The 13,566-nt window shown below is 27.9% G+C and overlaps 1 protein-coding gene across 1 annotated transcript; it reads right to left on the bottom strand.

Annotated features, from left to right (window-relative positions):
• Positions 1-1,218: 1,218 nt before the first annotated feature.
• On the bottom strand, positions 1,219-7,876 carry LOC115699996 (alpha-dioxygenase PIOX). The gene is made up of 10 exons (XM_061102611.1): positions 7,672-7,876; positions 7,090-7,359; positions 5,792-5,941; positions 3,492-3,631; positions 3,173-3,386; positions 2,714-2,859; positions 2,404-2,631; positions 2,101-2,303; positions 1,759-2,002; positions 1,219-1,664 (listed from the first exon to the last, which is right to left on the bottom strand). The coding sequence occupies exons 1-10, from the start codon at positions 7,756-7,758 to the stop codon at positions 1,439-1,441; spliced, it is 1,908 nt and encodes a 635-aa protein (XP_060958594.1). The 5' UTR covers positions 7,759-7,876; the 3' UTR covers positions 1,219-1,438.
• Between the last annotated feature and the right edge of the window lie 5,690 nt (positions 7,877-13,566).

Genomic DNA, 13,566 nt, shown 5'->3' on the forward strand with positions numbered 1-13,566 from the left:
GTAAAATTGAATGAGAAAAATGGTGTAAGTATATTTTACATGATGCAAAATATGCTAGCATATGTTTAGTAGATAAATTAATTTTAAGCATATAATATCAAATTTCCCTTTCATTTTAATTCAATTTATGGGAATTTATATTGACAATAAATATGAGTTTCACTATATATAACATAATACTATTTTGGTGTAAAAATTATAAATGTGGAGATTTCATAATCAATGGGAGGTGGGGACATTAATAGTGAATTGAAGATATTTTTAATTTTATTCTATTATTGGAAAGATACTGAAATAAATGGGTAGTAAAAGTTAATGAGTATTAAATTTATTATTTTTTCGAGGTACAGATAGATACCAATATGAACATTGGTTTTTCTTTCTTTTTCTTTAAAATTTGATTAATCTCATTAATCAATAATAGGATTAGGCTGAAACAACACATAGTGGCCAAATATCCACTAGAAAAGCAACCACCTAACTCCTAAACCAAAACGACTATAATGTCGCCCTTAAGTGTTTAAATGGTAAAATGACTTGGAGACAAAATGGTCCAAAATCATAATCCCACTTAATTTCGATATTCTAAATATCAACTTATGAATACTTCGCTAAATAAAAAGGATCTAAGTTAACCCATATGAGTAATTTGGCTATCGGTCGTATTTTCTATCGCCACTGAGCAAAAAACATAAAAACTATAAATTTTCTATATAACATACATAATACATTAAGGTGGTGTTTGGTTGGAGGTAATGAAATGGAGTGGAATGGAAAGGAAACAATTTTCATTCCATTTTTTTGTTTGGTTGCATTTTAAAGTATTGGAATGGCATTCTAATGGAATGTTCTTTCCACTATTTTGGTGGAATGGCTATTCCATTTTAAAAAGAAAGGAATGACCATTCCAATGTAACAAGAAAAAAAAATTAATGATTTTTTATCAATTTTTTTTATCAATTTTAAATTTTATTCCATTCCATTCCTATTCCCATTCCTATGCCTATTTTTGAAAATAAGACCCACAATAAGTATAAACTCATGTATAATCATTAAATATCAATAATTAATGATTATTCGCTTTATTAATCTATAGTCTAATCATACTATCATTACAATTAACATATTAAACTATGAAGATCTTAAATTTGCCAGTAGTAAAAGAAATCGATAGGCTTTGGCAAAACATAAAATTAGAATTAAGTATTAAAAAATATATTGAAAGAATAGGAAGCTTTATAACCAATTATTAATTATACAAATACCAAGTAATAGAAGAATGCAATATATATGTGTCAATATGTTTGGTTTGATACAAATATTTCTTTTGTTAAGACACATAATTCTTCATAAGAACCCTTCAATTGTTTCGGAAAATTAATAGATAATATTTAAATGGAAATGGTAATATGATATTGATAATAATATTGTAGTTCAATTAAGCTGGGAAGCGAAGATAGAGTGGGATAGGATTATGAGGAGTAGGCTGTGAATCCCAAACTGAGAAAGCACTACTACAGTTCATCCACTTTGCTGTCATTTCAGGGTAATGACGATCAAGCACATCTTTCAAGCTCTCTGTTTTGTTCACCCATTCTAGCCCTTTTTTGGTGTATGTCTCATTGTTGTAATCACTTGTGAAAAATCTATCTGCTTCTAGCCTCCTGCATGTGACAAAAAACAAAATTGCTTGATATGTTATTAATTGTTATATGTATACATATAATTAGTTATGCATTTAGTAAATATTATTATTACCTGGAAGCCATTAGCAAGAATATCACAAAAGCAGTCTCACTAATAGCAAATCCTTTGATCTTTTTCTCTGCAAGAAGACCCACTTGAAGATCAAGCTCCTCCACATCATCACCATACACTTCTTGAAGTGTTTTGATGGCTTCTTCATCGTGTGTCAAATCTTTCCATTTTGAAATAGGTATCAACATCAGCCCTCTCCTAAAATTGTTGTACCTTGGTACACTCCTTTCCCTATCCCTATAGACTGCATTTATATATGTAATAAATCAATTATTTATTTGGATTTCTAGTAAATTAATTAAGCAATTAATATATATAAAATAAAACAAAATATACACATACTTTCAAGGCTTGGTAAATCCACGTTATCAGCCCTATCTCTGCCATTTATATCTTGAGGTATGACATTTCTAAACCACAAGGGATAGTTCCAAAGCTCCAAGGATCCACAAGCTTGGTGTCCCATCGAAACAAGTTGTCTAGTGAAACCAATTTGTGTCAATGTCTTTTCTCCTTCTCTACCAATTAATTTTTCCATAGGAATTCTGCCAACAAACCACATATATTTTTATATTACAGATATATTTTTAAGTACATGGAATAATCAAACTGAAGCTAGGATTGAAGTTTTCAATAAATATGTACTCTTTAATCAAGGGTGGAGATTTATTGGGGCCTGGTGTAGCATTGATGTCTCTCAAGTAAAGATTATCAGGGAGAAGTGCGTGCATCCTATAAACACTGGCAAAATCTTCTGTCAATGAATAAGGAACACCATGGTTGTTGGGCTTCTTGTTGCCCACATACCCACTCAAGACTGGACCTCCAACGTGCCCAAATATGTCTTTGAATTTCTTTCCCAGCATTCCATACCTGATAATAAAAAAGTACTCATTTCAATTACTTAATTAATTACATAAAATATGATTTAGTTTCATAAAATATGTATATCTACCAGTTTATACGCATTCCTGCAAGTAGTGTTTGGGTTTTGAGGAGCTCTACTGTCCAATCAATTGTATGAATTTTTGCAATAACGGCTGAAGTAACTAGCCTTGCGTGCCTATATAACTTCTCCTCACTCAAATGTGGATATTCCTTCTACAGTAATGATATTGATTGTGTAACAATAATTAATATTAATGAAGGATAAAAAGTAAAACTAATTGCATACTGAAATAATATACACAATATTTATTAACAAATATAGTAAAATTTTAGTATTATATATTTGAAATAAATAAAATTTATTATAAAAGAATATAATTTTAATGCTATATTTTTAAAAAAATTAATGTATGTAAAAGTTTAAAGTAAAATAAAAAACAAATAATAGTGGTTTGGTGATATATTTGAAAGGATAGAAAAATTGATAGAGAATGATATTTATAGATTTAGATAATACATTACATACCTTGAGAGCATCACAAACTGCATTATGCTCTTTAACAAAGAGGGCTTGCAAAGTTGAGAGTCCACTCCAAATGTTTGTTACATCTCCTGAGATAGGAATACCATCTTGGTCATGGAGAAGAAGCCCGTCCTCTCCAATCTTAAGTTTCCCATCTTTGAAACTCCTTACTTGTTGCAATTTTTCATTGTTACTTCCGTATACAACACTTCCATCCCTTTTGTTTACATACATATATAAAATATTATGTATCTTCCTACTCTAAATCAAAAATTCAATCTAAATAACAAAATAATAATATATGTACTTAATTAGTACTTACCACCAAGGTGTACGAATGTTGATTGAACCACTCTTAATATCATTAGAACCACTAGTGATGGAAATTTCCTTTGTCTTGAGGAACTTGAAAGACTTGAGCGGGCACTCACTCGCCACTTCTGCTGGTGCAAACAGCTCCACCTAATTATTGCAATCATAATTAATAATATTCCTTTAAATAAAATTAAGTAGACTAGCGATTTTATATATATATATATACTAAATATGAAAAGTTTTATTTATACTCTATAAGTTCACCCGAATCTTAGAAAAATAATTAAGTTAATTCTAATAACTCATTCTTAACAAAAATTTTATTTTGTGTTAATTTCAATAATTCTTTTAATATTTGTATATAATTTTTATTTTATTTATATGTATTTTTTTAGAATATGACAAGGAAGAATTTTTTTGAACAACAATTAGTATAAATTAAAGATATAAATTTAATATAAAAATGAATTATTAAAATGAAGTATCTTTATAAACTTTTTATAAATTTTGGTATGCAAATAAAACTTCCCATTAAATATTTGCACTCTATTTATTAAAATTTAAGTAAGTTATATTTTTTAACACTGCTTCTATGTTTTTCTAAAAAAATTCTATAATTTTAATTTGTCTTAGTTTTTTTTTTTTTAATCCTGTTCCCATTTAGTAAATTTTTTATAAAATTTTTAATTTAATAAGAGCTTTTCTTCAAAAAAGAAATTATCTCTAAATTATCAAAATATATTTAATTTGTGTGTATATTTTTTTTTTAAAAAAAAAAAAAGAAAAATAATTGAAAATAATATGAGAAGGAATATATGTTATACAAAATTTTTAGGGTGTACCAATTAATAAATTTTAGGATATATATATTATACGTTTGGAACTTTATTTAGCATTTAATTTCAAAAAATGACTTCACCATCTAATTTTAACTTTTAATAATATTTTGCTTTTTTTTTAGAGAATATTTTGCCATGTTTGAATACCCTTTTATTTTAGCATAACTTTTGATGATGATCTTTCTTTTTTCTTTTTGTTAACTTTAAAAATAATTTCTAACCATGTAATTACTGGAATGACCTTAAAAGAATTACAATTATAATCTAACTCTTCAATGTGAACATTTCAAGATATGTAAATTATAAATTTTTTCGCTATTACGAAAAAAAAAACCATTTACTAATATATAATAAAGTTAAATAATTTTTTCAAATCTTAATTATCATTCATTTAAGAATTTTTTTTAATTGAATATATTATAGGATGATTCTACAATGTACCCCTTAAAAGGGATGCACTGATGCACCTTCTACTTATTTCGGCATCAAACAACAAATTAGTCTAATTTTTTTTTTTCATATTCATGTACGTTATAGCTATTTAAGATATCCTACAAAATTTTGAGAAATTCGGAATAATTTACAATATAGGTTCAAACAGTATATTTTATACGCGTGCAACACACTACTTGAAAGCAATTTTTGACGTGTTAAACTTTTCTAAAATTCTTAAAATTTTGTAGGATGTTTTAAATAACTATAATTTATATGACCATAAGAAAAAATTTGACTAAAAAATTATTTCGGATACTAAAAAATTCTTAAAAGTGCATTATAGAATTTTCCTATTATATTATACGGATAACTAATTAATTTACAAAATAATAAAAATATATATATATAAAAATTGTAGTTTGTTATATTACATACCTTATTATTTGAAAATAATTTTTAAGATTACCTAAATGTATTTTAAATTATAAGTTACCATAATATAATTTAAAATAACTAATTGATTGCTAAGATATATACAAATAAGTTTTGGAGTCATGATGTATTTCAAATTATATGATATAAAATTGAATTTTTTTTTATGTAAAGGTAACGTTAGTTTATTAGTAGCCAAAAAATTTATTTTTATAAAAATGCAGAAAAATACAAAAAAAATAAATAAAAAAGGTCAAATATGTCAAATTTCGCTGACATAACATGTCAATAATAGTAGTAAAATAATTAGATAAAAAATATATATATTATTGTAAACTCCCCTAATTTTTATAATATATATAAATATACATATATTTTTCTAGATGTATAGTATTAAGATAATGTTGTTGTTAACTTTTTAACGCACCATATCTCTCTACACATAACCCCACCTATCAACTTTAAAAGCGATTGTGAGTTTCTTCTTTTGAGTTGAACAATTTTCTACCTTCAGTATATTAATTGGGTCGTGCTATAAATTATATACAATATATCTTAAATTAATAAAATGATTTGATATATATTATTAATTATAATAAACCTGGTCAGTCTGTTCGAGATGATTAACCCAGTCATGAATCATGAACTGAATCCAAGAGGCTGCTATAACGTTGAATTGTTTTCCAGTGTCCTTGTAACTCCTTCTTGCCATTAGCTTTGTGGCAACTACCATAGGGTCTGGCCTAAGTACCTGTATATCATAATTATTCAATATTATTATCATTATATGTTCGTACAAATAAGATTAATAATTAACAACTGTAATATATATATATATATATGAAGACAAACAATATTATATTACAAAGACTTTTTTTCTTATTTTTTAATGTTACTCAGTATATTTAAAATTGTTTCTAATTAATATTAAGACCAATACTAATATTGATGTACTATACATTAATTCATTCAGTCGTGCATTCGATTGAATAAATAAGTAACACAGATACATTATATATAGAGAGGATGATGTAATATTTTTCGTAAAATAATTTTTTTTTTTTTTTTGGGCACTGAGCTAATAAGTAGACTCAAATAACCTACTTATTCTCAAGTCAGACCTATATATAAAATGCTTTTAAATGAGAGTATCATTTCTTTTTTCTTTATGTGCTATTGTATATTATAGTTCAGATATCCTACTAATTTTTTAGAATTTTTTATTAGTTTAATTTACAATGTAAAAAAATAAAATTATAAATAATTAATTATACTTGTACAAAAAATCACATGTATAAAATAACTATATGAACTTATTTTTACAAGAGTAATAGATATATAACGTTTTGTAATTAGTTAGCGATATCCTCTAAAATCTATTTTTTTAAATTATATAGAATTAAATATTTAATTACCTTCCTTCAAAAAAACATTTAAAATAGTGCTAAACACATCTTGTAGCTATCCTCATTTTTACAAAGTATAAAATGTACAGATGTTGTAATCTAAATAAATTAAAATGCTAAAACAGTTTATTTTATTTATTATTAACTACATGGCCTGCATGATCAATAGAAAGATCTCTACTTTATATATATATATAGTATATATGTCAATATTACTAAATAAAGAAAGTATAGGTGTCTGAAAATTATAATTACCTGTCAAATATTACATATATAAGTATTAATAACAATCTTACCTCGATCGATGTATGTACATGTTATTTAAAATTCTGATGACAAGTATCAATATAAATATATAGTAGTTTTTGCTTTCTAATAATTAAATTAAAGGGCAAACTAATTAATGAAACTAAATTGTGATATATGTTAATTGGGATATTAATTAATATTATATATATTTATATATGATCAATATAAATATATATATAGATACCTTATGTTTCTGAGGAAAAGGTAGAATGTTTCGGCCGAAGAAAGTTCCTTGACTACCGGTATCTTCATTGAAGGGATCGTTATATTCACCGTCGGCTGTTCTGTAAGGATAATCTTTGGGGTCAAACTGAGGGCCATCTCCATTAGGCTTTTCTCCAACGTTGAACAAGTTGTAGTTTTGGTGAAGGTGCCGCCGAATCGCTAAGTACAATAGCCCTAAAATCACTGGCAACCTGTGCCATATTCCCAATTTATCTACCTTGTGCATCACCTGTACATTTATACATTAATTATTGTATATCATGATCTAAATATATATATATATATCATGTATCTATCTATATATAACAGCCTACGAAATAAGAATCAACTTACTATTCCATCTCTCCTTATTATAACTATATGCCAAAAAAAAACTAATAATAAAGGAAAAAAGGGTCATAACATAAAAGCTTAGTAACTTTGCAAATCTTGTTTGAAAAGAAAACAAAAAGCATAACATGAGTTTTACTTCTTCTTATTTGTAAATAATTTATGTACCATATCTATATAGATGTAAATGCAAGAAAGAGAAGATATTTACAAGAAAAAGAAGAGTATCAATGAAAGACATCCTGGAAACGACCCCATGAAAGTCTCGATGGACAAAATGAAGCAAAAATGAACTCATAATGAATAATTAGAGAGAAACTACAATATTATGATCAACTTTGGTTGCTCTATTTATGTTTCATAGTCTTATAGTAGAACTACCCATATTTATACTATTATGTCTACAATTGATATGGCTGATAATTAATTTGTGTTACGCACACAACTGTATATAATTATATGCATGAATATATGATATGGTCAAAGCACGTGATTATTAGTGCACCTACCACTTGCTAATAATTTCATATATAATAGAAAGAAAACTATTTGTCAATTAATTTTGTGTAATAATCAATACGAATCTTCAATATATATATAAAAATTTTGAAAACGTGTGTGTGTAACGTGATCATCTCTATTTTGTGTACTTATTATTATTATTATTATTTTATTATTATTATTATTGATACATTACATGTAAATTTGTTTTCATCTTCTTTTCTTTTTATATAGAGAGAATATATAGGCACGGAAAATAATGCATAGTGGACATAGTTAATCACGATAATGTATAATATAATGTATATATAGCCATCAGCCATGTGATAAAAAATTTGAATTTAAATTTAATAATGATCCTTTTAATCTCGTTTTCAAGGATATATATATATATATAAGATTATTAATCACATACCAATGTGTGTTAATATTATATAGCCATCAGCCATGTGATAAAAAAAAAAATTATGAATTTAAATTTAATTATAATATGATCCGTTGAATCTCGTTTTCAAGAATAAGATTATTAAGCACATACCAATGTGTGTTAATTGTTGGTATGTTAATTGTTTATTTATATATTGTTGGAATAAAATTTTATTTATGTGTACATATCTATGAGTAATGTATTATATGTTATTATAAATTATAATTTAAATTATATCGTAATAAGTGACTATGTTATGAGTATCACAAGAGTGACTATGTTATGAGTATCACAAGAGATTAAATTATCATCAAAATTACGTGTAGATATTAATTTATATTTGATGGGCTAATGAATTATAAATACCAAAAACACATTATTATAATGAGTCTATAAATATATATTGGTTTTCAATAAACACTAAAATTCTTGTATTCTCTCATTTCCTATCAGAAAAAATATATATTGTATTAATGAAATATCATAACCCAATATGAAACTAATGACTTCATGTTAGTGTTTTTACTTATCATCTCAAATTTATCTTTTTTTTTTATTTAGCAGAATATGTTTATTCTTATGGTTTTCAATATTAAAATAATTTTAGAAACATGATTAAATCTAGAATTATATGAATATTTTTGAGTATTTTATAAATTCTATCATATAAAAGTCTAGTTAGGGTATTTATTGGACCACATCTAATATTTTTAGGCTTATCCAGATCCGATCCAATTATATAATGGATGTTAGATTTTACCATCTGATCCGATCCAATTAATTTCAGTCATCCAATCAATCCAACATCCATTGGATGTTGAATTGGATCGATCTATCAATTAGATATATTTCATGCATATCTATTGATTTAATTCGAGTTTATCCAATATTTTAAACCTAGTATTTTTTGGATCGGATCGGATCTACCCAATGTTTTAGATCCAATATTTATTGGATTAGATTGGATCCATCGAATAAAAAAAAATTAATGTTATTTTTCATATATACATATATTTTTTTATGTATAACAACATAAAATCTAATTACTCATACAAACTAAATGAAAAAATTAATTAGTTCTATTAGATGTGAGATGTATTAAATATTTGTGTTGGTTTTGTGGTACTAAATCAGGTACGCGCTAGAAAAAAAAAATCTAATTATTATCATACCACATTCTCAAGATCACCACATGTATACATATTAAATCTGAAATAAAAGACGAAAGGAATTATTTACACCTCAAGGATCCCTTAAAATGGTGATGAAGGACTCACACAGTGATCTTCCAAATCGTCCATCACACACAAGGATTAGTATGGGCTAATAATATAATTTGTATATTGAGTTCTTATTTTTGTCTCAACATATGAGCAAGAACTCTCTGAGGGATAATAATGGAAAAAGATTTAAGGGAAATTGTAACAAATGGCCTTAAATCTCACACTGATGAAGGTTAATGTCCATTTTATTAAAAAATAAAGTAAAGGGCCTTTTATAAATGTTAATACCTAAAATGTCCTTAGTTATATAGATGAAACTCAACTCTATTTTTTTCGATTTGTTCTACTGTTTGCTTCAGCGATTCCTCCAAAATACAGCAATTCCCAAACAACAACAAAACTATTCTCTCATCCATTCTTTTCCAACTAGTTTCTTCAACCATTTCTCCTAGGCAATGAAACTGTCCTATATTTTTTTGGATTCGTTTTACATTGCCTTGTCGGATTTATTCACCCGATTCTTCAACCAAATCCTCCCACAGTCAACCTCTCAAAAAAAATTCAACTGATTCTCCCAAATGAAAGCGGTAGTAATTTACGAACACTATACCTTAAACCAATATAGAAGCAATATATCTCAAGGAAAGCGCGGTGAAAAAAAATTAATATACCACCAGCATAGTGAAAAAAAAATTAAACAAAAAACTTAATTTAATATTCCACAAGTTTTTTTCTTGTTCTTTCCTTCATGAAATGCCAATGAACATAAAATCAATATACCTTAATCAAATATAACTATACCTCATACTTAAACTAATATTTTATGTTTTTTCCCTCTTTCATTCATTATATTGCACATTAAAATAATATACCACAATATTAAACTAATATATTTTCTTTCAATTTTTTTTCTTAGTATATTATTACACATAAAAACAATATATCATAGTACAAAATAACTATACCAAACACTAAACTATTATTCAATATTCTTTTAATTTTATTTTTATTTCTTTTCTTCATGATATATAGTATAATATAACATATAAATACTATATATATACCTTAGAGTAATATGAATATACCACAACAATTCTATAGTCAAATAAATATATAAAAAAAAACTTAAATAAACTTCCACAAGTTTTTTTATCTTTTTCTTTCATGATATACCATAGCAAATAAAAATAATATATCACTCTATTTATTTATTAATATATCATAGCACATAATAAAGATATACCGTACAAAAATAAAAAAATACTAAAAACTTAAATTAATATTTAATATTTTTTTTTCTTTCTATCCTTCACGATATACCATATCACATACAAACGATATACCGTAGACCAATATGAATATAACATAAACTTAAACTAATATACTATTAAATAATTTTTTTCCACGATATACATTAGCATATAAAAATTATATTCTGCAATCATAAACATAAATACTATAGTGAAAAATTAATATACCACCAGTATAGTGGAAAAAATATATATATTGTACCAAAAACTTAATTTAATATTCAACATGTTTTTTTTTCTTTTCTTTCCTTCATGATATACTAATGAACATAAAGACAATATTTTCTAGTGAAATATAACTATACCTCAAACTTAAACTAATATTCCACATTTTTTAATTTCCGTTTTTCGTTCATTATATACCATAGCACATTAAAATAATATACCACAATCTTAAACTAATATACTACCTTTCAGCTTTTTTTAATATACAATTGCACATAAAAACGATATACTATTGTGCAAAATAACTATATCAAACACTTAATTATTCAAGGTTATAATTGTAATTTCATCATCAAACTTTTAACAAAATGGACATTTTGTTAATTTTTTATAAAAATTACATTTATTAACTTAATTGTTAGATTTAGGGTCATTTTACATTTTGACCCAAGGTTTAATCTGATTAACCCTTTTAGGTTTTCTAAAACTTATACGTATATAGTTTTTAGGTTTATACAGTATATAAAATAAAAACCAATAAATACTCTCGTCTCTCTCGTCTTCCTCGGTGAACTCTGTAATTCCTCCATGCTCTCTCCGGAAGAGCCTACTCTGAAGAAGTGCTACCAAAGCCTACCTCCAATGGACGATCTGCTGGCTCGCACCAGCAAACTTACGGTAACAGATGAAGAAGGGTGGGAAATTAATGAATCAGGGACTGAAGACATTGGCAAGTCTTGCCTCATTGGCCAACTGTGCACAATGAAATCTTTCAGTCGTTCTTTGATAAAGAACATTCTCTGTAGGCTATGGAATTTGGGGGAAAATGAATGGGATTTAAAAGTAAAGAAGACTTCAACAAAAGCCATATTTGTGGTTCTTTCTTTCTCGGAGAACACCACACTCGAACGAATTCTAGGCAGATCTCCATGGGTGCTCAATGCGGGGTTTCTGATTCTGGAACGAATGAAGGGGATTCCGTCCGATTGGGAAACAGAATTGACATCTTTTTCCATCTCAGGAAGGGTTTACAATCTACCAGTGAAGGCAATCACCAAATCTAATATGGCCAGATTGGTAGCAATGGCTGGGGACATTATCGAAATCCAAGAACCGGATGTAAACTGAATTACCATCAATGGATTCTTCAAATTCAAAGTGAGGAGCTCCATTCAATCCAAGATTTTTCCTGGGTATCTTTTTCCACATGAAAAAAGACGGGTATGGTTGCAATTTCAATATGATAGGCTCCCATACATGTGTTTTAACTGTGGATTAATTGGTCACAAAATGAAACAATGTGCTACGAATCGGACTACCGTGATCAAGGAAGATGGGAAACCTTCTCAAGCATACGGTTCTTAGCTAAGGGTGGACTTAACAGGAAGAATGGACAATAAAGATAGGGAGGAGGCCAATAAAAAACCCCATTCAACAGATGCAGAGGACAACGCTATCCAATCTGCACATACCTTGGAAATAAACACCACGGAACGAGAGACAACCATTCACCAAAGCAGATTTACTACAGGTACTATCCCTGAAAATCCTAACATTAATAATTATGAACAATTAAATTTCTGCAATACAAAACCTCAACTAATCACATCTATTATCCATACATGTGCTGAAACATCTAAGATAACGATGCCAAGAAACATTAATACAGAGATGGAGGAAATTGAGATGGGTGCTAGAAAGAGGAATGGTGAAGACCTACACAAAGAGAGTCTACTGAACTCGAATGAGGAAAGGGCATGTAGAGCTCGACTTATGGAAGTGGATCTAATTGGGAGGGAGAATACAGGGACACTCATAGATGTACCAATTGTTTTTGAAACTGGCTGTACTAATCAGAACAAAGGAGCCCGAGAGAAGCGAAGGAAGTTTGTGCCAAAAGGGAGTAAGACTAACACAAAAGGGAACATGAACACGGGTTCAAGATACGACATCCTTTCCAGGGAATTTCACAGCAAAGTGATTCACCTGTGGAACAAAAAACTGAAGCGCCGAACTCTGCATCGCAGGGTCGCCAAGAACAATGAATTCCCTAATTTGGAATGTCCAAGGGCTTGGCAACCCTTGGACTGTCTCGGCTCTTGCCACAAATGTCAAAGATTTCGATACGGGACTGGTGTTTCTGTCAGAAACTCGTTCAAGAAGTGCTTACATGGAAACGGTTCGTGCTCGCTTGGGTTTTGAGGGTTGTTTTTGTGTTGATGCAAAAGGCAAAAGTGGGGGGTTAGCCCTCCTTTAGAAGGCTCCTTATTCGGTTCAGATAAAGTCTTTCAACGATTTTCATATTGATGCTTGGATCAATATGGAAGATGACTTTAACTGGCGGTTTACGGGCGCTTTTACGGGGATCCCGACCCATCTCAGCGAAAACACTCATGGACTTTGATGCAACGTATAGCAAGAAGATTTAAGGGGCCTTGGTTATGTGGTGGGGACTTCAATGAAATCAGAAGCATTAATGA

Source organism: Cannabis sativa, chromosome 8 (assembly GCF_029168945.1).
Source record: "Cannabis sativa cultivar Pink pepper isolate KNU-18-1 chromosome 8, ASM2916894v1, whole genome shotgun sequence".
NCBI lineage: Eukaryota > Viridiplantae > Streptophyta > Magnoliopsida > Rosales > Cannabaceae > Cannabis > Cannabis sativa.

Excerpts from the sequence above, each read along its gene's own strand:
- LOC115699996 (XM_061102611.1), bottom strand. The coding sequence starts at position 7,758 with ATGAGTTCATTTTTGCTTCATTTTGTCCATCGAGACTTTCATGGGGTC. Across the intron at positions 3,632-5,791 it reads ATCTCGAACAGACTGACCAG|GTGGAGCTGTTTGCACCAGC; the intron begins GTTTATTATAAT and ends TGCAATAATTAG. Across the intron at positions 2,632-2,713 it reads GCAGGAATGCGTATAAACTG|GTATGGAATGCTGGGAAAGA; the intron begins GTAGATATACAT and ends TTTTATTATCAG.